Source organism: Haliaeetus albicilla, chromosome 20 (assembly GCF_947461875.1).
Source record: "Haliaeetus albicilla chromosome 20, bHalAlb1.1, whole genome shotgun sequence".
NCBI classification, from domain to species: domain Eukaryota; kingdom Metazoa; phylum Chordata; class Aves; order Accipitriformes; family Accipitridae; genus Haliaeetus; species Haliaeetus albicilla.
The window spans coordinates 3,160,488-3,187,361 of NC_091502.1; the positions used below are offsets into that span (position 1 = coordinate 3,160,488).

General features: G+C 40.6%; 1 protein-coding gene and 1 long non-coding RNA gene across 2 annotated transcripts in view; one reads left to right on the plus strand and one right to left on the minus strand.

Moving 5' to 3' along the window:
• Positions 1-830: 830 nt before the first annotated feature.
• Positions 831-26,874, minus strand: part of KL (klotho) — a 55,502-nt gene continuing 29,458 nt past the window's right edge. The window contains exons 2-5 of the mRNA XM_069808028.1: positions 16,751-17,261; positions 11,832-12,100; positions 8,121-9,237; positions 831-4,693 (exon numbers count right to left, since the gene is read on the minus strand). Of these exons, the coding sequence (XP_069664129.1) occupies positions 4,356-4,693; positions 8,121-9,237; positions 11,832-12,100; positions 16,751-17,261 (2,235 nt within the window). The 3' untranslated portion in view covers positions 831-4,355. The remainder of the gene's footprint in view (positions 4,694-8,120; positions 9,238-11,831; positions 12,101-16,750; positions 17,262-26,874) is intronic.
• On the plus strand, positions 4,737-9,743 carry LOC138690138 (uncharacterized). The gene is made up of 2 exons (XR_011328936.1): positions 4,737-6,816; positions 6,869-9,743. It is a non-coding gene; the product is annotated as an uncharacterized lncRNA (long non-coding RNA).

Below are 26,874 nucleotides of genomic sequence, written 5' to 3' on the forward strand. Positions count from 1 at the left end.
AGGGTAGGCTTAACTGGCCAGCACCAGCCGTAGCCTCGTGACGGCTGGCGAAGAGTGGTTTGGCAATCCACAAGTGGCACATCAAAGACGGGAAGAGCATTCCCCTTTCTTTTCCTCACCTCCTCTTCTCAGCTTTGCATGAGCGAAGAAGGAACAAAACTGAATTTTCTCAGCTGCAGCTGAAATCTAGCACCTACAACTGACTTCTTCGCCCTCAATATGGGCATTTTCACCTAAGGGGTTTTTGCAAGCAGAATGAACAGATCAAGTTTTCTAAACGACTCAAAAGCAAATGAATCCACTGCAAGGAGGAAAGTGAAGGGCAAGTTCTGTGTTTAAACATGCTGACACTTGTACAGCCACTGTACCACTAACTAGTCTTGTCCCGTTCTGCTCCCACTTCCTTTAACCTTGACATTTACTTTCCTTAGGATGTTTAACAAAGATGCCACAAACTGACTGCTTAGTGCCACAACAATGCTGACAAAATCCCTCAAGCCTGTGAGTAATTCTACTGGAATGGAAGAGCCATCAAATTTACTGCAGTGTTACTATGGAATAAGCTATTGCAACAAAACACTCTTATATTGGTATGGTTACTTCCACAGGCTTTTTAAATAGCAGTAGTCACTCTAAAAATAATAATTAAAAAAAAAAAAAAACAACAAAAAATCAAAGAACCAAAACCCCTCCAAAGCCCTAGGTCTGCTGGAAAAACCTCTGTTTAGACACAGGCCCCAGCAATCTCCAACAAAACTTACAGTTATTTATGCGGCACTGGAAAAACAAACAGCAACACAAACTCCTTGCAGAGTTACCATAACAGCCTCTCCAAAGGTACACTGTACTTCATGCTGCAGACAGAGAAATTGGACAGATTAAACAGTGAAGTCATGTTACAATTTGTTATGTACAGTATCTTTATTTCATTTCTGAGATTGTTAAAAAACAATATAACATTCTTTCACTTAGCAAAGACATCCTTCCCACAGTTACCCTGCATAATCTTTTCCAAGAAATAAAACAGAAGCTTTGCACTCATGTCACAAAAATATTTTGAATAAAAATATAGTTTTGTATTTTACAACATGTTTAATCTGGAGCATTGAGCAAACTGGCAACAACATTTCATTCTAGAAACACAGTTAAAATCAAGAAACTAGTCTACAGGAGATATTGCATGTTAACATCCATCACGTGCAGACTCCGGTTGCTTTTCCGAAAATGAAATACCATCCTGCCCTGAACTGTCCGTGCAGCCTGACGATGCCATCCCCTCTGCTCAAAGCCCTTGCTACGGTCGGTGTTTCTGCTGTAGATGCACAGATGGTGACGGGGAAGTGCCAGATCGTCACTCGCACGTGGGTATCGAGCGGAAGAAGTGCCCACGGCCCACAGCCGGACGGCAGGAGGTGATTACCGCATCCGTCTGCGTGAGCACACGGCAATTCTCCTTGGACAAGTACCTCATCTTTGCCTGTTCAAGGGCTTTTTTGTTGTTAGCGGAGGACGATTTTTTTCAAGAAGACCGACAAGAAACTCGCGCTGGCCCCCGATTACAGAAAATGAAGCAGATTCCCGAGGCAAAACCATACCATTATCTCCATCAGCCCAGCCTGTATTTTCCCTGGCCCGTCATCGTGCAATTCATTCGCCAAGAGCTACCCGTTGCCGTGCACAGGCAGCGCCGTGGGCAGACTGCTTAGGAGAAGACTTTGGCAACTGCTGGGCCCAGCTCGAGCCGGTCCCTGCTCCGCAGTGATATTTAAAGAGTCTTCTGAAGGGAATCGTGCCCAAGGCCGCGTTATTTCTATGGGCCACGGCACCATGAGTGGATGCAATCCTACAGCTTCATAGCAACAAATCCCAATTTACCTACAAATTAGATATCCAGCTGGTGCCATCTGCCTGTCGGTGGTTACATATCACCCGGCCTCTGCAGGAAGAGCCTGCAGTGTCTCCTCCGTGCTTGGACCGCTGTTTCACGCGCTGCGCTGTGGCCGGGCCATTGCAGGGCTGCGACTCGCCGGACGGTGAACGGTTGGCCAAGTGTCAGGATGCGACGGTGCCCGCCGGCACGGCACCCCGCTCTTCTGGGCTTGCCCAGGCCCCCCAGATCCCCTCAAACCCAGGGGAGGCACGTACACTCGGCTTCTTGGAAAGATCAGCTCCGGACTCTTTGTTTTACCAACAGCAAAATAATTGTAACCTACGTGCATGCGCACACATACCGTACAAGTTAGGCATGACCAGGCTACAGTTTGTATTAAATGATTGTCACTTTTTGTTATGTACTGCGAAGGCATCTGACGACTGGAGTAATGCATTGCAAGGTGATTCGTTGCTATGCCATGGAGAAAGCCATTTGGCATTTCATACATTTAAGGAGAGGCTATTTCTTCATAATCCACACTACACCAGGCACCAATGCATAAATATACAGCATTTTAAAATTTGCTCTTATTCAGCAAGTCCTTTCAGGCTATAAATAATTTTTATATATGTTTTTAATACTTCATCAGTTTTTTACTCTGAATTTTTCACCTTAATCTCCATACCAAAATATACATTAGTACAAAGAGAGACCATTTTAAGACTGGAACTAGAGGACAAATATATTAATCGTTATGATAAGATACTCATTCTTTTCTATTTCTATAGATTATTTAAGAAAAAACAGAATCTTAAGTTACAAAATAAAATCCTATTATTTCATGTGAAAGTTTTAATTTACAGTACAGAATCACAGAGTATTCAGGCTGAAAGGAACCCTGGGAGTTCATTTACTCATCTACTAGTCATCTAGTAGATAAACATCACATTTAATACAGCATAATCAGCTTTAGTAGATAAATAATTCTTAATTAACACAGAGCATATTTCCTTCAAAATATTCTTTCCAGTGAGTGACATTATTCACACAGCAATAAAAATACAATTACAGCTGAAGGCGATGCAGGCCTAGAGATAGAGAGCAGAGAAAAATTACCTCACTGCTTTAGAGCGAGGACACTCCTAATATAGTGATTCACAAGGCAGGCAAAATAAGGTAGTGGGGTTTTCCATTCTCTGTTTCTACTAATAAACAATGTCGCTACTATTTCGCTAATTTATCTTGCTGAGAGAAAAATGAGAGGCCCTCTGAAGTTCAGGAATACTTTGGGATGAAATGTTGCCAGGGCCAGATCCAGTTGCTCAAAGGAGACCCTCCAGCCAACCTGGAAGAGGCTCAGAGCAACAGCTCCAAGATTTCAGACCCTGGCCAAAGCAGCAATAAACTGCTGGATCATTACACCAAAATGCTGGGATTTAAAAGTCTCCACACTCAACACTAAATGGTATACGGAGACCATCCTACTAAATTACCCACAAGCTTCCAGCAGGTAAGTAGCCGGGCAGCAGCGGAGTGTGCGCGACTTGCTGCGAGAAGTGCAGAAACGGGGTGCCCCAGCCCCAGCCCCCCGTGTCCGTGGGTACAGGGCGACAGGGGACAGGGTCAGGCACGCAGCTTCCTGACAGCCGGGACAGCAAAGACATCCCGGTTCCTGCTCTGTGGTTTTTTTTTACTGAGCAAATCAAAGAGAAGCTCTTTCACCCTTCCCATCTCTTCCAATCAGATGGCATGACCCCTGCCATCCCTGGACATATCCCTGCTGTTTTCCCCACTGAGAAAGACACCGTTCCTTCAGCTGAAGTTCCCCGATGACATCCTGAAGTCAGGCGTAGCCATCAGCAACCTGCGGAGTAGTTCACTAATTTACCGAGAGCTCCCAGCAGCACCCACTCGTGTCCCCTTGCTCTTCCCTCTGCATCTGCTTTAGGAAAGGGGGTTGTCCTTTCCCTCAGCGCTGCTTTGTGCAATTCTCCTTCGTCTCTGCTCAGTCACGTTCCCTGCTCCAGTCAGGTGCTGGCTCTGATCAAGCAACATCAGCATTAAACCCTAATTTGGAAAAGTAAACCATTTAGTTTCTCCTCAGTCTTCCTTTGGAGAATTTGACATTCAGGCCCTTCCATCACTCCATGTCTTCAAAACATACTTTCACCTGTCCAACTCAGTGAGGCAAAACCAAGGAGGGGAAAGCATCTGCTCAACAAAAGGTCCCAGAGAAAGTTGTGAGATAACTCCAACCACAGGAATTAAGGACTGGTCATAAACCAAATGTACTAAACCAGAGAAAACGATTTCTGGAAGCCATATGCTAGCAGTCTCTTCTCAGTGTCAGTGTCCTGCAGTATCAGGCAATGTAAATGCCTTTCCAGTGCTGAAGCAATCACAACATTGTGCGCTCTTATTTCAGATTTCCCAAGAGGATGCAAGAGAAAGGGCAGCGAGTGATGTGTTCAAAGGGGCAGCTCTATTTATATCGTCTTTCTACCCTCTTGGAGTAGTAAGTAATGAAGCATATAGTAACAATAAAAGCCACAAATATGAAAGAGATAAAGGCTAATAATGATTTTCTGGTTCGGAAGAAGTGGCATTCAGGACACGAGGCAACCTCTTCTCGGCACAGCAGCTCAGGAGTTTCAGGACCAGGAAAACCATCATTGTCAATTATTTCTCTGTACTGTTTCAAAGAAGGCTTTGGTTCATATTGATTTGCAGTGTAACTGTAGAGACCATATTTAGGAGCAGTCTTGTCATTAAAAGAATAGACGAAATATCCTTGCAGGTTAACATTATCCAAGGTGTAAGCTGCGAAAGAAAACAAAGGGTTGAAGAAATGAATAAATGTCACCTTGGCATTCAAGAGCAGTACCATATGCCAGCACATAAAGCAGGGGCAGGGGATGTTAAGCCCACATCTGCACCTCTCTTCCCCAAAATAAGGTAAGGTACACGTACATCTATGAAGTGTTTCTCATAAAAAGTAAGAATCTGTCAGCCATTGCCAGACAGTGTGATCTGCAAGTATCCTGCAATTTATTTCCTTGTGCTTGGTAAACACAGCTGTGACTGCATGACTGTATTTAATGATCAGCATGGAGCCTATCGTGAAAAGATGGCTCTCTTTTTTTATGTATGAAAGAATACAGGTTTTGGTTTTCCTGCACCTGGACTTCTGCAACCTGTTTCTCTGATTGCTCCTTCTCCCTGGCAGAGCTCCTCCTGATGGGGACAGCCAAGGAACACAGGACATCACGCTGCACTTCTCACTAGCAAAGGCACAGTGACACCAGAAGAAGACGTGCCCACGCTAAGGTCACATACAGGGATATCACCTGTGCAAGTGGAAAGGTTATGCAAATCATAGTCCTCTCTTGTTATTGACCTGAGTTTCTGATCCAAGATGACCCGTATTATCTTTACTGAGAACATGTCCACAATTCATACTGCTAACTTGGCTACTGAAAGAGGTCCAGCAGCTGGAGAACTAACCCTGAGCCATCAGTCCCACTATACAAAACCAATCAATCCACAGTAGTAAACACAAACTGTAATACTTTATCTCTCAAAATCACTACTTGTAACAAATTAAAGCATCACCTTCTATCAGATGAACACAGGACTGAAAGCTAACAATTGCTGAATTTTATATGCCTCTGGAAATAATTCTTTCTGCAGGCACATGCAAGACATTTAGCACTTCTAACCTACTTTTCATGTGTAAAATGAAATAATATTTACCTGCCTTTTTACAGAGCTGCTACCCAGGATAATTAGTTTCTGTTTGTAAAACTGCATGTTGTGGATTTAATGGTGTTACATAAATGGTTACTGCTGGTTTTTGTTTTCAATTGGCAAAGATGTACTTAAACAGTGTACAAAGCACTTAAAAAATACAGCCTCAGTCCAAAGGGTCCCGTACTGTATTCTGGAATCATTTATCTGCACAAACCTGCTGGCTCTCCTCGAACAATGCAAGTGAGCAACATTACACGCACAAATCCTGCCACATGCAGTCCCTGAAACCAGCTGGAGGAAGAAGGCAGAATGGGAACTTTAAGGGGACAATGCCCATGTACCAAATCTCCTCTCCAGCATGACGCTGAGGTAAGGACATGAGATTTGTAACTCGTCTCAGTTACTGCACAGGGTCTTGCAGAAAAAATGCAAGTTTTGGAGAAACCCGAATCAGTCGTGATGCCAAGGTTAAGAGCTTGGTCCCTGTGTAAGGACAAGATGGACAAAAGCACAGTACCAGAGCGGGAGAAGAAAAGAGAATGAAAAAGCTGGTATTACTGATGGACCAAACACTATGGAGGAGTGTATGATGTCAAAAGGAGGAGAGTGAGCTTTAGGGCAAGTATTATGGCTAGTTAGCAGGGACATAGTCATCCATGACAAAGAAGGTGGAAAGATAGGAAGATACTTGATTGGGGGATACTGGTTCCAGATCAGTACGAATGACAAAGTTCTGTAAAAAACAGGGGGATGTGCAGGTGTTCTGGCTAACAGGAACTGGGAGAAAAGCCCATATCCATACATGTTTTGAAAACAGAAGTGCCAAGAACTGGTACGGTCTAAAGTGGCAGGAAGGAGAAAAGCAATACAAGGAAAAAAAAAAGATTGAAACCTTAAGCCCAAATACAGCCAAGATATGTTTTTTAACTACAGATGCAGAAAACATGCATCCAGTGCTTCAAAATGCTAGAGAAAGAACTCTTGGGCACTTAATATTGATGTTCAGCAATTTGTGAAAGAGGTGGAAATTAGAGGAGGAAGTTAAAGACAAAACTTAACAGAGTGGACAGGATGACCTAGCAAATTATGGAACTGCCAGCCATCCTTTGCTACCTAGCAAAAGAGTGGAATAGATTATGTAAGGTTGGATAAATAAAAATTACAGGAGATACATGTGATTAATGCCAATTAGCGTAGCTTTATGAAAAGTTTGCCAATAACACAAAGATTAGGGACATAATTTAGCTAGCGCAGCAAGCTTTGCACAAGCAAGCAACTGGCACTTGAACACGACCAAATGTGAGGATGTCAAAGAACAAGCAGACCGTACTTCAGCAGAGGGAGTTCTGCCTGGGGGCAGGAATCTGTAACCGAGTTTGAAATCTCTGTAGATAACCACAGAGTGTGTGTAACCAACCTGCTCCCGTGGCCAAAAGAGCTAATGGGCTGCTTAGATGTATGAAAGAGGAGTAAAAGGGTAAGAGGTTACGTTATACCTGCCTGAGATATAGGTGTGGCTGTGGTAGGAACAGCGTGTCCAGGTCTGGGTTTACCCTTCTCAAGAATGCTGGCAAACGGGAAAAAGTTTAATAATTGAAAGGTTCTAAATCATGTTTTATAGTAAGGGACACAAAGAGCTTTGTCTGTGTTATTTACCAAAGAGAGAAATGAGAGAGAGCTTGTTTTCAGTCTGTGAATACCTACACAGGTAAAATACATGGAAATGCACAACAAAATGGCTTAAGGCTGAAGCTAAAGAAATGAATATTAGAAATAAGAGTTATATATACCTATACACACGCTTATATATAAAAACAGTAAATAATTACCCACTGCAACAGCTTACAGTGAGATGTAGAACATTCTTCATCAGTAAAAATTATCTCATTCGCATCTTGTGCGTTTCTTAAAAACCAGCATGTGTTGTATGACAGGATGACTCAAAATGCCTCCTTTTTGCCTCACAATTTATGAATCTTTGAGACAGAGGAAAAGACTGCTTTGGGTTCTGAATAGCAGGAAAGAGTCCAGGAAATGGCATAATGAGGTAGACAGCTCAATTATTATGAAGATCACTGCTGGATAAGATCACTGTTGGATAAGATACAGAGACAGCTGAGGAATAGAACTCATACCCAGCCCTGAGGCACATCAGTGGAGAGAAGCAACAAAGCAGAACAACAGTAGAAGTGCAGTAAGAAGAAAATCTGACTAAATCATGTGGAGCTACTCACGTAACATCTACTTAAATTTCTTGAATCCACAAAAAAGTTCTTCTGCTGTCTTATGCAGAATATGTGCAAGGTCAGTCTTCCTGATGTTTAGTAACACCAACCAATCGTAAATCAAAGGAAAAACTATCTGTTATGCTGTAATAACATCTCATTTATGGAGTATTCTGCATAGGATTTCTTTTTTTTAAAGTTAAACATACTCTGTAACACACTGCATACTAATACTGGGATTTGTGACATATAAACCATCTATGGTTCCTTACCTTTTAAAGCTTCATTGATGTAATTCTGTATGTAATACACTCTGAGCTTATCATACACCATATTCTGGCCATCGTCAATTCCATTAGCCATAACATAAATTGGGACATCGCCATACTTTGATTTAACCCACTTGAGCAATTTACGCAGTCCCCAGGGCACTACTGCAGCTCTGCCGGGGGAGTGCAGCCATGTGATGTCATTGATCATTTGAACTTCAAGATAGTGGTCATATTTTAGTGCATCTTCTTTCTCCCAGCCCACAAGGGTAGTAGTGTAGTGACTCAAGGCAAAAAAATCAAATGAGCCCTGGATTAACTTCTTCTCATCTTCTGAGAAATAAGGCAAGTGGAAATTATAGAGGTCAACACTATTTCTTCGGTGAAGCCATGCTCTCATCACCTGTGGGTAGTCACCATTCCCAAAGATGGGCTCTGCAAGCCAGCCAATGTCGAACTCTAAAATTCTGTCAGCAACTTCTTGGTCATTCCTGGAAAAGGGACAAGCTGGTTCTACCCAGTCGGCTTGCAGAGCTATAGATATTTTACCCTTCTGAGATCTCCTGAATTCTTTGTCATAGAGATGCCATGCTTTTGCATGGGCTTTCAGCAGGTTGTGACCTGCTGTGTATGTCAAGTTTTTCACAGACGGTTCATTCATTGTGATCCAAAATTTGACATGGTCCCCAAGACTTGTAAAGCAGAATTTGGCATACTCAACAAAAGCCTGAACAGTTTCTGGGTTTTCCCAAGCTCCACATTTGGCAAGGGAAACTGGAAGCTCTTGATTCTCAGCCATAGGTTGCCATAAAGCAACAACAGGAGTTATGTTAACTCTGAGAAGTTCACTAGCAAAACACTGATAATAATGTACAAGAGTGTGGTTGATTAGAGAAAGGTTACCTAAAGGAAGGATTAAAGACCATTTCAGTGAAAAATGGAAGTGTGTGACATGCATTTCTTGCAGAAGAGATATCTGGAGCCTGATAGCAGCAAAGTCAACACACTGACGCTTGCGTTTTGAGGTGAAAACTCCATCCACTTTAATAAGCTTCTTTGTCTGGTGAACATCCCACACATAAACATTAGAGTCAAGAAACTGGGCGGGTGTCGTGTCTACCTAGGTAGAATAAGAAACAGACCAGATTCAAGCTGTTTGTTCTAGGTAGGTGGGAACATCATAACCATCAGGCACAATGTAGTGAAAGAATATAGTAAGTCAAAACATTGCATTTAGCACCTCTCTCGCATCTCTGATACAATAACATCTCTGGCTCATATGAATGAATTAATTTTCTGTTAACATGTGATGTCAGAAAAATACCAAATCTATGTATCATTTTCATCCTACTTTCCAAACAAACTTATGTTAATGGTCACCATGTTTGTATCTTCTCCAGACTGCTCCAGCCTGTATGGGAAATAAGGGATTGCTCAGGGATAAGGCACTACGCCTGCAACAGATCTCCAGAGAAGCTGATATTCAGCAAACACTACAGTAATTTTTAAAATGTTTTTCTTTCAAGATTAAGAAGAGCCTACAGAGAGACTGTCTGTTGTAAATTACCCAGTAGATTCAGTTTCAAGACCACTCCCTGAATTCAATAAAAGAAATAACAAATGCAACATCATTTCTGTGTTCAGTTCTTTCCCTGACTATGATGAAAGATGAGTAATGCTCCGCACTTGATTTTTAGCATGAATTCAGTTGACAAGCAAAATTTTTCGTTCTTGCTAAAGACATCCTTTTTTATTTAACTCATACTGAACTCATTTCTAAGTTATTTCAGCAGGCTATTGATGTCTGAATCAATTTTTTTTCAGGCCTCCAAGTAAACCCACTATATGTCACTCCAAAAATAAATGCATTTCCCATATGTCTCTAGGGCTTCAGATGTCAGAATTGCCTATATGACATACTGACACAGTAGAAGATGAGTTTCTCAGGGTCCCGCAGAATTATACTTTAACTTTTTAATGAATATCACAAACACAATAAGGACTAGAAAATGGAAAAGTGAATTACTTAAAATAAAGCACAGTGTAAAATCTCCTCATTCATACTCTAATGTAACTCTTACAAGAAAGATCCAAACTACAGGATACTGGTACCACATGTGTTCATTTGTCCTTTTTTCCTTTTTTTTTTTCTTTGTTGCGCGGTTTCCCCTTGAGTTCAGATTTCCTTGTCCTGCCCTCTGTTTGAAAAGCAGGTGTCAGCCTACAACCAGTGTTCAACTTGTAGCTGAGGCTCTGCAGACTGTGTAAAGAAGCTGCTGAAAATCAGTTGCTATTTTCTCCGGAGAGGTCAGTACTGTGCTTATAGAAGAAAGTAATAAAAAACAGCATGTCTGAGGGAAATTGCTTTTCTGGAGAATTGTCCCTTGTAGATTACTAAAGCATGCATTGCCACTAATACTGTGGGAATGCTGTCAAAAGAGTTTTTCCACTGTGATGCATCTACAAATCACACTACCTAAGCCTTACAGCACAAAATGTTTCAATGGCCTTTTGAAATGAAAATATTCAACTTTGAAGGTTTTGGGGATGGGAGGGATTTTTTAACTGTCTTAGGCTGACAGACTCTGCAACTTTATACCTGTTATCGATCCCAAAGGCAGCAATTCCATTTCCAATCCCTAATCTACCTGGGAGCTAGGAGGATAATGACCGTTGAATTTTTTTGGAAATCAGTGTACCAGGTAAGGAGGCTGCAGTATTTTTCAAGAGAACAAAGTCAGATCTTATTTTGGAGTGAGAAAAAACAAACAAGCCCCCTATACTCTACCCTTAAGAACGACTCTGTCTTTGTGGAAAATATAAATTAAAAATTCTGTTCTTGGATCAAACCTCAGCTTTGAATTTAACTACACCTCTTTACTGTGGTTAAAGAAGCCATGCAAGCCAAAATAGCATCTGAGAATTACAGAGCCAAACTGTTAAAGAGACCGTAACTAAGCTACAATTTTTACTCATGCTATGAAGTCTTAAAATTTGAAAGATTCTCCCAAAGTATCAGATTTAGTTGAAATAAAGAGTGAGAGCTATGAACTGGATCCATGATCTAGCTAGGTGCTACCCAGGGGCACTGCAGGCCTCCATCAGACACAGTACTACACAAAATGACAAAGAAGGAATACAGAAGTTTCTTCTAAATCTAATATTGTTTACTTTTTTTTACACAAAAGCCCTCTAACAACAGTACAAGTATATATACACATAAGATGTAGAAACATGCCAGTGGAGTTTTAAGAGCTTTCAGGAAGTTTTCTAAACATATTATCACAGCAGACAAATATATTACCATTAAAATTATGGACATGAAAAAGCAGTAATATTTCCCATTTCATAGACTAGGACATTCAGAAATACACTTTAGCAGATCTAATCAACTTCCATTTGAAAAGGACTGACTTCCAGTAACTGTTCACATAACATGTCCAAGGAAGATGAGCATCAGACCCCTTTCAATTTCCGTATGTTTTTCTAAGATGTTCTTTATCGTATCTCAATCTGACTGTATCGCCTTGGTCACACGCAGAAAGGCTAGTAAAGACTGAGAGACACAGTGTTTGGCACAAAACCCTTGTACCCATCTCCTTGCAGCACTGTGGTAATATATATTGGCAAAGACACTCTATCCAGCAAATTTATCAATATGAGCTTGTGCACTGATCTGGCTGGACAGCCTGTCGGCTTTATCATCAGACTCACCTGAATGTAGTTGTCAACAATTCCCCAAGCAAAGCCACAGGGTAAAACACCTTCTATGGGCTGGTTTTCGGGCAAAGGTGGGAAGCCATTTTTTTCTATCAGCTTTTGATAGAACAAAACAGAAGATTTGGGCATCAACTTCTTGTCGTGGCTTTGAAAATCAACATAAAACAGTCCACGTCGAATGCTGTATCCCCTGTGCCATTCAAAGCCATCCAGGAGGGACCAGACTGTGTAGCCAAACACATTAACTCCGTCGTACCGGATGGCTGAGGAAAGAACAAAACCAAACTTATCGCAGTGCTCATTTTTCCTCTGTAGATTACACCGTATCAGCAATGTTTGCGGTATTCATGTGCAAGAACAATGCAGTAGGTCAGATAAGTATCTCAGGGCCTGCCTCAAAGCCCGTTCAGGGAAGATATTTCAACGGCACTCAAGGAGCTGCTAGGTCACGGGTGCACTGTGCAAGGCAGTAGAGGTACCTGGCTTGGCTTTAAACAAGCCAGATTTAGAAAGAGAAGCAGTGCAGCAGTGGTTTGAGCAGTGCTGCTAATTAGGCGTGCCAAACAAACCTCAGCCTTGGAGCAGAGCACGCCAGAACTGTTTGCAGCAACTGAGCCAGTTACTGCACTGCACTGCACTCTGCTAAGCACGCACCACAGCTCACTCCGGGTAGCTTAAGTGCCATTAACGCAGCGCTACCCTGTATGCGAACAAAAGTCACACTCTTTTTTTCTCCTTCCCCTCCACTACAAACACATATTGAGGAAACCCTGACAACACTTTTGGTGCGCTGATGAATTTTTATTACCACAGATTTTAAGTACAAGCGATAACGCAGGAAGACCCTCTTTATTTGATAATTCTGTCTCTTTGTATCTTTTATAGCATAGCATTTTCCAGCTTAAATATTCAAGGGTTTCTAAAAATATGTGTATGTTCTAGGTCAACTGTTTGACTTTGAAGAATCACCACACACTCTGAAGGTTAGTATCAAGGTCTACTGGCATCTGTTAGTATTGCCAGCATTACAGTTTTATTTTAAGATTCCAAAGGATACTCACTTTTAGTTGTATTAAACACTGAGATTCAGCAAAATGTTCCTGGGCAAGGCTCAGCTTCAGGAAAGCACAAAGGAGTGTGCTTATTTTAATTACATAATTAGACACACCCTAATTCAGCAATGCATTTAAGTGCATTCTTAAAAGTTCTTTTGAACTTGAGTTTGGCTCTGTAGCCAGCAGAGTTTATCTTTATTACTCACCATCTTCTGTCAACTCAAACTGGGTACTGACTGAACATAGTATTTTCCAGCCTACTAACACTGAAAGCGTTATTTCAGGCAACCAGAATATCAAGATCCTAATTTCCTGGTTTTATTAATGTACCTCATTACAATCAGTTATGAAGGACCACATGGATTCTTGATTATAACCCTGTTTGAATCAATTAAATGAACTGCGGTTAAATAAGCAATGAATTTGGCCCAGTCTCTACCAGAGGTCATGAGAAAATGTCTAAGGAAATGTAATATTTCTCCTCCTGAAGGCATAATTCTTTTGTGTTTGGCAAATGCCAGTATTTTTCTAACCTCTGCATGGATCCATGACGACATCTGTCATACCAGCAGCGTAAAAGCCAATACAGGTCCACTTTGTGAACTGGTCTCAGTGAGAATTTCTCTTTGAACGGCATCTCACCCCTTCTGTAAGTCATCACACAGCACTCCCACACTTCTGAGCACCTCATAAAAATTTCTCCTCAAATCCTGCTTTAAAAATGTATTAACTTTTAAGGGTCACCTATGAAAGAAGCAACTTGAAAAATTTTTGGAAGTTCCAAAAAGTTTAGAAGTCTCAAACACAGTAGCCCACACGGATGGTGCCTGTTACTGAAAACCACAATGAAAATTATTGTCTTTTTTTTTTCCCATTGTATATTTCCCCTCTTTTTTATGTCTGTTGGTGTGCAAGACAGACTGACTGAAACCTAAACTGTCCTTGCTTCTGAAACTGAGTGGGTTTGTCCATACTACCTACTAGAAATAACTCCTGACCCGAGCAATCCCCTACAGTGTGCCTAGAAGTGTGCTACTGTGCAGGCAAGAACTCTGCCAGAACTGGGTTAAAAATTAAACAGCAGTTCAGCTCACGCTCTGTTTAGCTCACTAGTATACAGATAGTCCAAGGAAACATGGCAGAGCCGTAGCATCAAATACAGATCCTTAAAACCCTCTGCTCAGCTGCTGTCCAACCCCAGGGCGTGAAGGTGAGGTGTGAAGCTTGCAGCCCCTGTTTCCATGTGGAAGGTGCCCAGGGATCTATGTTTTGCCTCTGGACGTACGGAGAATAGCTCAGTCCTGACCTGTCAGGGACCTGGCTGTTCTCCTTAACTCTTTGAATTCAGACCTACTAACTCCCCAGATGATGACCTAGTCCCTCCGCTAGTCAACATGGCACAGAGGAGCTCGCATGCCCTCCTGGTCAACATGCTCCACTTCACAAGGAACAATCAATTTATTTGTTGCACCAGAGACAGAGCAGGAAAGTGAATATGACCCTACAGAAAGTGGTTAGATACCCACCCATGTAAGAAGACATCTCCAACCAATTAGCAGCTCTAATTAATATTTAACTACTTTATATTACAGCTCTATTTACTCTATTCAACCCTAAATGGTATTTGGGGAAAAAAAAAAAGAAAGATCAATAATAGTAAACAGTAAAAAGATTTAGGGCTGTGAATCCCAAATAAAGACATCCTTTCCAAGAGCCAAAAAAGAAAAAAAAAAGATGTACGGAGCTTGTCTACAGCATGCAGTGTCAGAATAGATATCTACATCAGCACTTCAACTGAAATCGGGAGCACACACAAATCTCCCTCATTCCCTTATCACACTTTGGTTCACATCACAGAGTGGTCTCAGGTTGCATGACCTGGGTTCCTTTGGGGTAAAATTAATCCAGAAATGGGCTTCAGGAATGCACACATGTACACCAAGCCCTCAACACCAACTCTTTTTACTCTACAGGCTTGCTCCAACAGGGCTGCACTTACTTGTTAACGCAGATATAGAAATAAGCAGTTTTGTCTGAACCAGTGCATATACACAATCAGGTAAAGATACTGGCCAGATCTAAGAAGCAGCAAAACCACATTTATGTGGCCCTGGGTCTAAATTAATTATTCTTGCTTCTCACTGCTATAGCTCCAAAGCCATTTTACTGCCCTGTGACTGCTGGAGTGAATCTTGCGGTAAATAGCTCACGAATCTCTACATTACAATGCTTTATTGCACTGGCTAGACGTGTCCGAAAGTCTCTGAGAGAGACAGCGTGTGCCTTTGTCTTTGGTCTTTAATGTTGTCCAACAAGACTGCTCAGAGCCAACATGATGCCTTTTGTGGATCTTTCTCAACTAAATTCCCCTAGGTATTGCATAGAGGACTTCAATATTTACGTTGGATTTTGCAGATTCTAACAGCAGGAGATTTGGGTGCAATAATTTCCATCATAATGATGCCAATCTGCTGATCCAGTCTGTCTCTGCGCCTCTTTTTTTTTCTGTAGAAGTTTAGCCAAGTGCTAGGATTCTTAAGTTAATATGACAAGACTGTCATACTGTTGTTGTTTTGTTATTATTTACTGAGTGGCACATTAGAAGGAAAGAAACTCTGTAAATTGAGATTGTTTCCAGCTAGCTGTGATGAAAAGGCAGATCCATGTATGTATGCCCAGCAATTTACAAACTAAGGAGAAATATGGGTAACAGGAATATGACCCCTTTGTGAAGATGAGCTCTTCATCTGACTTCATGCAAACAAGTAATACTCTAAATGCAACAGTTAGTAACTGTTCTGCATTCCATTCTTCCCATTTTGGATGCACTGGCTCACGCATTTATTCACCTTGTAATTTACTTGCAGAATTAAGTTTCTGGAATAGCAGATGAAACAAATGTGGGAATCTTCTGCATCTTCATGAGTGCTGAGATTAAAACGAAAGCCATTTTTGCTCATCCCTTTTATGAAAATGGCAATGTAACACAATGGCTATCTTGTCTGAACTGATAGCTACAATAATACTGTTTTTAAAACCAGAACAGTAAACTGTAGACAAGTAAATCAATTATTAAACTGTAAATTAAGAAACTAAAAGACAGTGAAGTGGAAATGGGAACCCCAACAACTTATTGGTGACTACTAGGATTGAAAAAAATCTGTTTTGCCACAAGGAAATGGGAAAATAGAAAAGAATTCTCACATAAGGTAGTGTATTTCTCTTACTGTTTGGAAAAAAATAATAGGTTAACAATTTAAATAATTTAGATTATATAATCTCAAACATTCAGTTCTCTTTAAAGTGATGTAAATTCAGATTATTGTGATTGATGTCCAGAGCTGAACCAATGTAAAATTTGTACAAGGGCAACACTGAGATGCAGAATGAAAGGGTTCCAATTCTTCATTTAAAAATGTATTCTTTCAGCCTTACGTTTTCTTCAGCAGAACTCTTATTGCATAATATTTACCTTCCCACATATATATTCTCAAGTTTTGTATGTATGCATTCATATATCTTCAGATATGGAAAACAACTATTAATAAGTAACACAGTAAATTAAGAGCATAGTTCACACCTTTTGCACTTCCTCCCACCAAAGACAACAGAAATTTTCCTACTGATTTCAAAGACAGCCGCATCAAGCTCACTAAATGCTATCTGCCGATATTAAGGGTCTTCAAGAGCTGAAAAGAACAAACCCAGGAAAGGGATTTGGAGTCTCATTTCACAAGTGCCAAGATGAATGTTAGACGAATGTAAAATTAGTTTTCAGCCTGGTTCTTCAACATGTCTCTGTAGGCTATTTTGCATTATGATTTTGTCAAGCACATATTAATATAACCTCAGTCCTACCTTTTAAAGTTTCCATAATGAATTTTTTGAGATAGTAAATATATTTGGCATCATCTCTCTTGGTGCTACCAGAAACAAACCAGCTGTTCTCCACAATGAATATTTGGGGGTTGTTATATTCACTGCTTATCCAGTAAAGGAGCTGCCTCAGGCTTATTGATTCCAGCTGCTGGAATTTCATGTGGGAGTCCAAAAGCTGGAAACTCAGGGTAGCTCCAAAAGACAGAGCAAAAAAGTCTGCTGTTCCCTTGATAAACTTCTTCTCAACTTCACTGAATTCGGGCAACAGAGATGAGAGGTTGCTTCTCATGCTCTCTGGATAGTCACCATCAATAAATATGGGCTTAGCAAACCAGCCGAGCACAAAATCAAGGGATTTTTGACATTCTTTTATGTCTTTTTCAGTCATACGTTGAGGTTTTATCCAGTGGGAGCTAAGGGCAATGGACACTTTTCCTCTTTGAGTTGGACGAAAATGGTCATTGTAGAGATGCCAGACTTCAGCATGGGCCTGTTGAAAAGAAACACTAATTAATACACATGAAATTCCATCTTAAGTAACACAATTCATCTCAAGTACTCATGTCCAGTAACATGTAGTAACCACATAAACACAGCATGTGAGGGCTCAGCCTTAATTCATTCACCAGCAGATTACAACGTTTTTAATTAACTTTTCTTTAATACCATATATCAGCTAGAAATCGCTAGTTGGTTGGGGAAAACAGCATCTCAGTTTTCCATGAGATACTATTCCAAGACACTGAACACACTTCGAGTTAGACACCTTTATTAACTTTTATTACTGAGTTCAGACATACTTCCAGTATTTACAAAAATGAAAATGCATTTAACGGAACATGTTTCAAAGTATATTTTCATTACAGGAATATCACTTTATCTGTAGATTCACAGATCTATAAAGAAGGAAGGTCTATTCTTAAGAACTGCCCAGATCTCTCAAACGATACAAGACAAAGAAATACCCTTGAACTTATTCCTCTTTGGTCCAGAACATACAGTATAGGAAAAACTACCAATCTGGATTTAAGAAAGTCTGGTGAAAAACAATCTACCATAGCTCCTGAAAATTTATTCCAATAATTCAATTTGATTTGTTTTATTAAAATGTGCTATTTACCTGTAGCATCAGATTTCAATCACTTGTCTTGGTATAATTTTATCTGTTACTGTGAGGAGATCTTTTCTACCAAATTTCTTTCCCGTGATCTTACAGAGTCAGTTGAAACAGCCTCTTGATGTTCCCTCTGAAAGCTAAATAGATTAAGTTCCTGGAGCCTTGCATTATCTTCAGGCATAGCTTCAAGCTATCTAATCATTCTCACTGCTCTCCTCTGATTCTCTTCCAATTTGTCATCATCTGTCTTAAACTGTAGAAGCAGAATTAGACATAATATGCCAGTGGTAGTCTTGCCAGCAGTAAAACCAGAGACAATTTAATACGGTATTTCTGCTTATGTGGCCATAGCATTACACTACGAGCATATGCTCACCTAAACTACCGTATCTCCAGAGCCCTTCACCATCTAAAATGTATTTTTTCTTTGCACTTAGCTTATCAAAGAATTCTGACTGCTCTATGAATCAACATCCCATCTTTTTGTCATCTACACAGTGTAGAAATTGTAATGCTTTTTTCTAGGTCATTGATAAAAAGGTAAAAAATATGAGATCTATTCATTAGAATAAAGCCTACCTAATAACTATTCCCAGTTTACATTTGCATTTTAAGACTTATCAGCTAGTATTTGTTCATATGTGCTGTGATGACAAGAACCTCCATTCTTGCCATACAGTCACAGGTGTGATGCATATATATGACAGATTATTAATCAAAATGTCACAAGCATTTCTAGCCCTCCCTGGAATATAAGCCATATAGAAAGCCTTATAATTCCACTCCATGCAGTTGGTATGTTGGCAATTTTATCAGTAATTTATTGATAGCTGCTGTTCACAGTTTCCTTTTCACACACTCTTACCATTCAAGCTTTGAACCACAATGATTTCCAGTTGACAGCATTACTAGGAACATTAAGCAATTAAGATTATTAATCATTTTTGACACACACACCATTAATTACCCAGGAAAAATAATGAATTCTATCATTCTACTGTTCTTGCAGAATTTTAATTCTCACTGCTGGGAGAAAAACAATTGGAAGTGAAGGACAACTAAAGGTAAGATCAATAATCAAGACTCGGTTCAGCTGCCCCCATACAAAAACCTGCTGCTTTTGAATCACCATCGGGTATATAAAACACCTGTACAGACCTGACACCAGCTCTAGAGGAGACTAGGCCCATGCCCTTTTAGAGTGGTCACCAAAACACAAAGAGAACAATCTCGGAAACTGTGAATCACAGTACACACCTATGTGCGTGTGCCTGAATCAAGCTCTCAGTTGCAAACTTCAGCATACATGCTCTCATTTATAATACATCAATAGCTCAAATAAATGTGATGCAGTCCTACCAGCTGTCTATACTAATACAAGGGATTTTGATGCTAGTGAGAAACTAAATATAGTAACCACTTTAAAGTCTCATGTCAAAAATGAGAGCTGACCTAAGCACAGACTTAATTTTACTTCACACTGAAGCTCTATTACGCTGATGAAAGAACAAAAGACATTATGCATCATGACCAAAACGCTACACACCCAACGCTTTAAATACGTTTTTAAAATACCATTGGGAACAAATGTGCCACCACTTGCAACTCAAATTTGCACACCCAAATTTTCACTCATAAAGGAGCCATATATTCTTCCTCTGTTGGACCTGACTCATCTCCAGATTTCCTGTCTCAAATGTTAAGATACCACCATGCACACTCTTGAACACACAATTTCATCTCTGTCATCTGCACTTGCAAGTATGCTGCCCACCCAGAGAGCACCTCGAGTGCTGTGGAGGATTTGCCCCATGACCCTCGGCCCTCCCTATTCCTGTCAGTGGAGAAAGATCTTCCAGCATTTTAGTAGCTTTGATTCTACCAGGAAGAAAGGAGGAAAGGAATCCCACAGGTTATCCCTCTACACAGATAAGGAGGTGCTGTTTACTCTCTCACTGCAATGAAAAAACAGGAAAAGTAGCTATGTGGGGTTATCTCACGCTACTTTCTAAGCAAGTCATCTAGTCTGCCTCTATAGAAAATGAGAAGACTGTTGTCTAAGATACACAGGGTGAGTCACTCTTCAGGAGTCCATCTCTTTCCACTGATGACAGACAAAACCTGTTACTCAGTTTAGACAACACATCTTCTACAGAGAGATGAAAGCAGGCGAGAAGAAGCCCACTTAAATGTCTGCCCTCTGGAGTGTGTATGAAGTGGAATTGTATTATTTCCATAAAAAAACAGCTAAACATAGAAAACAGTGCATCAAAGTCCCCAGGCTCTGTGGACATAGATTAATGTAGTTCAAAACCAGATAGAAATAAAGCTGGAAGAAGCCAGTGAGAGAGCAGAGAGTCTCTATGGAGATCTGTGACAGAATTAATTTGCCTAAAATTAGGTGTCTAATGCAGTTTTAGAGACTTCAGAGTATTCCAGCCTGAATTCCAGCCAGTTTCAGAAAGTCCAGTCTCCCATAAATCCTAAGTCACATCTCTCAGCTCCACAGAGACACCTGGGATACTACAGAATGTGTCGAATGATAATTTGCACCTATACCTGTCTTCAGGCAAATGAACCCCACTCCTAGGGTGGGACTCATTTTGAGCTGAAGACACTTCATATTTCACTGTCCACATGTGAGCTAGATGCCCAAGATCCCACTACAGGCAATGGAGATCTCAGGCTCCACACAGCTGCCTGAACACAGGCATCTAGTTTCCACCCCAGAACAATAGAGGCTTAGGTCACATCTGCCTTTTCCATGCAGATGTCCTAAATAGCCTGGGAAGTCTCATATGGCACTACTTATACCAAGCTAATGGAATCCCATTCCAATTCAATCTTCTCAATGGAGTCTAGCGAGTGATTCCCCAGTACAGTACAGCAGGCATACCGTCACACTCAGCAGGACCACTACCTAGGTCCCATAACTGTATGGATTAGCGGTAGGATTTAATGTAGGTGCCCAGACCTTTTTGAGAAGCCTTACCTGATGAGGCTGGCAGACATGATTCAGGACCCAATGGGAGACCGTGGTCTTCTGGAGCAGCAAGTGGAGGCCAGGCAGAATATCCTAGGGTAGCTCAAGTGACACTATACCTCTGCTGGGACAAATGACACCTTCTAGATGTCTATTACCTAGAAACTGCAGTTTAGCCTCCCAGATCATGTGCAGAAGAAACAAATAGGAACCAACCTACCATCAGTTCCTTTATAGTTACCTGAAATCTTCCCAATCTCAGTGACTTACCTATTGGTACCTATTTTTAGTTCACAGCTGACTGGGATTAAGATCGTGGCAGTCCACAGTTCAGTCCTTTTACTGACATACAGCGCAATGACTCCATGTCCCTGGTTTTGCAAGGTGCTGAAGGGTCTTACTTCATTCCTTGTTAGCTCAGACGGTTGTGCAGTGCTGACAGATCACTTGGCTTAACTGGAAAACCTTACTAAAAAAGGCTGGTTACAAACCAGGTCTAGGAAGGGTTGTGCAGTCACTCATGTGTTATGAGCAGAACTAACTGCTAAAACCTGTGTGCTTGTTTCCAGGCTGCTAAATTTGGGTAGTCTTGTCATTATTATTTGCATTCAGAGAGTAGCACATATTGTTAGATACCGAACACTTGACTGACACCTTTTTGGGAGATACTACCCTGTATTATTGAACCTGCTGAGACTTGAGCTAAGCTGGTATTGGGAAAGCTGCAGATTAGGATGGGTGTTCTCTGTGCTTACTAGTGTTTATTCTTCAGGAACAGACTGTCAGGAAAGCTTTTAAACAGCATTTACCTTACCCTTAAGATGCTTTCATTACTAAGAAAATCACAAAGTTTTACATCACCATGAAAATGAAAAAAAGGCTCCAGATGTAGCTTGTCCTCAGCTATGCCCATTTGTATGTCTGTACTTCAGTCATGTTTCAGGCTCTGATACAGTCCCATTTTCAAGTTGATACGTTCTTCTTCCCCTGACTTTCCCACCCAATATATCTATTTGGACCACACTCTACTCTACTCAATTCGTGAAACTCTTTGACGTTGGTCATTGATCAGCCTTAAAGAGATCTCTGCGTGACTCAAAGTCAAATGCCAAAATTGAGCCTTGATGAAGTGTCAAACACGTTTCCAAGGCAGAAAAGCCCCCTGCAATGCCATAGCATGGGCTAGTCATACAAAGTCCAAATTCCTGCAGTGACAGCAGAAATAATTCAACACAGGCAAACCAGCTACACAATCTGACTCAGTCATGTCCTACTCTGTTGCAGGACAGACCTACACAGTCCAAGAATCATTAGGTGAAGCCAATTTAGTAATATACAGACGTTTGTTTGCCTGACTACCCCTCTAAATTCCTGCCCAAGATCATTAAGACCTTCCTGAGTCTGGCACTGATATGTATCATTCTGCAAGTTCTCAGTAGTTATATCTATCATGATGCATAACCTTCACAAGAGCAAATCAAGAATTATAATTGGGAACACTGTGATTCCATAATTTGTGCTCATTCCTCTAGAACAAGTTGTCTCGATTTTAAGTTGTGTGTCTTCTGAACCAATAATAATACCATTCATTTCACAAATAAACTGCACAAATACCCTGCTTTCCATGCTCAGATGAACTATCCTGTATTAACTCTCTATCTGCATGTTAATGAAACTGCATAGGAAAGTGTTACTGAAACTCATTTAGCAATACAAAGAGAAGAGTTAATTGGAAAGATGTGGAAGGTTTTTTGATTACTAGAAACCGGAACGATGTACCTCCAACAAAAACGTCATTATTCAGTCCCACATCAAAAGCTCTTCTGAAATGGATATAATTATTGGAATGACATGTGAAAGTCTAGTATATGATTAGTCAGAATGTGCCTTGTACCAAGAAGGGGAAAACATAATGTGTTTTTTCCCCCCCGTGTCATCAAAAGCAAGTATTTTAATCAAAAGCTACAACAAAGGATGTCACATTTCATGTAATGGTTCACCCTCGAATCCGAAGTCAAGTAGGTTTTACCCACACAGTCTTTGGGCAAACATTCTCTTTCACAAGCAAATTATATTCTTAATACTGAGTAACAGATAAAGTTATTTAGAAATTGCTTAAGGTTTTTCCCGTATTTCAAAACTGGTAAGATAATATCTTCATGTATAAAGCACAGGACTTTGCTACAGATAGTATGTTAGTCATACAGTAACTTCATTTTTCCTATATAATTCCTTCCCAAATATGTATTTTTCTAGTTTTCTTTTTAGAGTCTCTTAGCCAACTTTACCACAGATGATCAATTAAATAAATTTGGTATTTTTGACCAATCTCTACAACCTGGGACCAGAATTATGCTTGTAAATGGTACACAGAACACCAAGTGAACATTTTTAAGTCTATAACCACTTAATGTAAAATTTGCTACAATTACAGCTTTAAGTATTGATCACACACCTGAACTACACTGTTTTGTTCCAGTTCCTTTCTCAGTACAATTTAGTCACTGTTCTTCACACTGTGCTGGTCATTGTAACATGCTGATGCCTCACAAACACAAATTTATGTCTGCCATACATAAGGCCGGAAGCGATATCATTCCTATTTTAAGAATTGGGAACAGAGATATTACAACATGCATAGAAGAAGAAAAATTAAAACCAGGTACCTCAAGGTGTAGAGCAGTGTATTAACTCCAGAACAATGCCTCTGTTTGGTATGATACCTCTACAGAAAAAGCACCAAAGGTGGCACTAAATAGCTGGCTGAAGGCACAGTGACTAGCTAAAACACCATTCCTCCCCATCACAGGCAAAATAGAGTAGCTTTGCTAGCATGAGAATAAGAAGGAGAAGGTAACCTGAAAGCATGAAGTTAAGCCACAGGCATCAAGATGCATTGCAGGTACTCAAAAAATATTAGCAGAAGGAAAAAAAAAACCACCCCAAAGATAAGGAAGGAGATAAGAGTTATTTTTAGACTTTGATTTTTAATTTTATAGCAGATGAAAGTCTGGGAAGGCTTGTACTTTCACATACTGTATGCAAAAGCATAAGTGAACATTATTACAGATAGATATGCAGCAGAGAGACACAAAGTGACCGCAATATGACAAAAGGAAACTAAAATCCCCTTGATCTCGTTGTGTCAGGTGACTGCTGCAGGAAACCTCTTTGAAGTACAGAAAGCCTAGATGTTATGGCACAAGCCCGGAGTTAAGCCTGTCTCAGACTCACCCTGCCTTGGAAGACCACTTGCTCGGCAGGTACCCTGTGCCGTGGCAGCCAGAGGGAAGGCAGCTGGACCGGGCAACACACTCTGCAAATCCCCCCATCACCATCAGAGGCTGTGCAAACACAGACTTTCACCTTCGGGAGGGGATGACACACTCTTCTCACCTAATTTTTGTCATCACCTGCATCTGAGCAATTCACAAGCACAGCTAGGGGAAAGCTTCTAGGCCACAATTCACCTAGAGCCATTTTTTAATGCCCAGATGACAGTGAGATGAAAAGTGCCTGTTCCCCTCCACTCACCACACAGGCAGGCTGGCACGACCACTGGAGTCGGAATCCTGTCCAAATAAACTAAAGCACCAAGAGATGACTGGGCTGGGAAAGCAGTTTGAAGTCTCCCAAGACATAACAGTCTCTGAAAATATAAAGGTCATCTAGAAAAGAATTAAGCGGCATTTGACTTTGAGAAGCAATGGGAGACGAGATAAAAATAGCTTTATTTCTGACAACAAGTGCTTCTGAGACACTTGATGTGTTTAATTATTTTCCGTTACCTCTGACAGAAAAGATTAATTATTGAACTGCACAAAAATAGTTCAAGGAATGTTGTGACCCATGTGAATATTCAAGATATGAGAGATTCTTAAACAGAGTACAAAAAGAAGATAAAAGTACAGAGCAGTTTGAGTGATTTAAAGCTGAGAGACAATCTTGCAGTACTGAAAGGAGCTAAAATAGTCCCTGATAAAAGACTTGACTGATTGGAATCAGGGACCCAATGCTCAGGCTGTATTTAGGGGAAGACCAAGATATAATCATTGCTATCAAAATTGTTTTGGGCGTGCTGGAGCTACGTAAACATACAAAAGCCCCAGAACTGAGACTGACCTGCAAAGCCCTCTATCAGAGCATGAACCTCTTGGAGGACAAGCCAGGCTCCAACGATCCCGACACATTCAAGTACGACAAAAAAGATACAAGGGAAAAAGGCATGGCGAACTTAGTTGTAATCCACAAAAGCAAGCACAAAGAACTGCACAAGCTGTAGTAAGTGGCAAAAAACAAGACAATAACACCACTTTGCAACAGTTGATAATCATCAGACAAATGTGCTGAACAAGGAGGATGAAAAAAGCACCATGACTTTGGAGGAGCTCTTAGCGGGAACAATGGTAACAGTTGTGGGAACTGAATACATCATTAGCCCAAAAACCAAATGGAACATTAATGGATTTTAAGTCACATTCTGGTTGGAGAGAAGGTAACATGGTGCTAGAAACAGTAGTGAGCAAAAAAGTATATAAAATCTCATAAAACTCATATAAAACTGATATATCAAATATGTAGAATACATAAAACCGATAAAATAATGCCCAGTCAGAGCACTAAAAGTAAAAACTGGGAAGACAATACTTGTAATAGTACTGGCGAGGAGAAGGTTTCCATTATGGCTCCAAAGCTCTGGTTTCCTGAAGGTTTGTACCCTCTGGATGGAGAGGAAAAAAACAGCTGAGGAGGAAATAGAGGACTGCCTGCAGGAAGCTCTCAAACTACAGAACAAAGCTTCAGAAGCCAACAGCCCCAGAACTCACGACTCTCACCTGCACTAAGGCAGAAGCCGAAAGAGAAGATAGATAAGCCTGTTGCTCTTAAAAGTCATAGTGAGGAGGACAACCACAGTAACATATATACTCTTTAATGACATCAGTTTAAAAAAAAGAAACTATTTTTGGTTAAATACAGAATCAAAATAACTAAATAAATATATAAAAGGCAAACATTTCCAATACCTTTATGGGTAATAATTCTGGAAGAGGTGACAAGCATTTTTCTGTGTATGGTGCACCACCTGTTTTTCTGGTCAATGCACATAGGGAAGCCAAATACTCATCTGTGCATATTCACCCCTTCAACATATCCCTTGGAAATGCTTGTTCTACACACTGTAGAACTATGTTTGCTAACCCAGGTGTTTCACAAGGAGAAAATGTATTTCTGATGGTTTAGTGGAAGCACGTGAAGAGATTTGCTTTGGAAAGTCTCAGAGCAGTTGGTAAAAGCTAAACAAACAAAAAAGGCCAGTGAAATAAAATAGTGTGTTAGAAAGAAAAGTTTTCTTAGTAAGAGACAGAGGTAAACACAAATAAGGCTGAAGTCCATCATCAACATGTGCACCCAACAGCCAAGGAAGTGACAAGAAAATTGCAGCTTCCTGAATCTAACTAGCTAAACCAACAACCCAGCTTGGAAAGATGCTGAAGACAACCTATAATTTGGGGTGAAAATTACAGAATCTAGAACCCAGGTTACTCATTACCACTATCCCTGCATTTAAAGCACCCAGAGTAGAAGCCCTGTGCTCTGGTGTTAATAATTAACCCCCAGTCTTATCTTGGGCACACCAATAGATTAAAAATAAATTGACCCAACCGAAGCATGTATCTGCTCCTGCAGATGTGCTGGATCATTTTGTGTGCAACTTAATGCTGAGAGTCTTCCAGGAGAAAGACAGAAAGAAATCCCTGTCATACCATTATTACAAGAACATCAACTGATACTGGATTTGGCAAATCCATGTTTGTAGAGTTGGGAAAGGCTGACAGACTGGCAGTCAGAAATTATTCCTTAGGTACACGAATGAGCTGCCCTAAAACCTCCAGAAGTTCACCTAGGAATAAATGTGTAGAGGCTTTTCCCCAACTACAGTCCCAAAAGAAATTAGATTGCAGGCATAGTCATGCCAAAGTGTTTATGAGTCCTGACCACCAG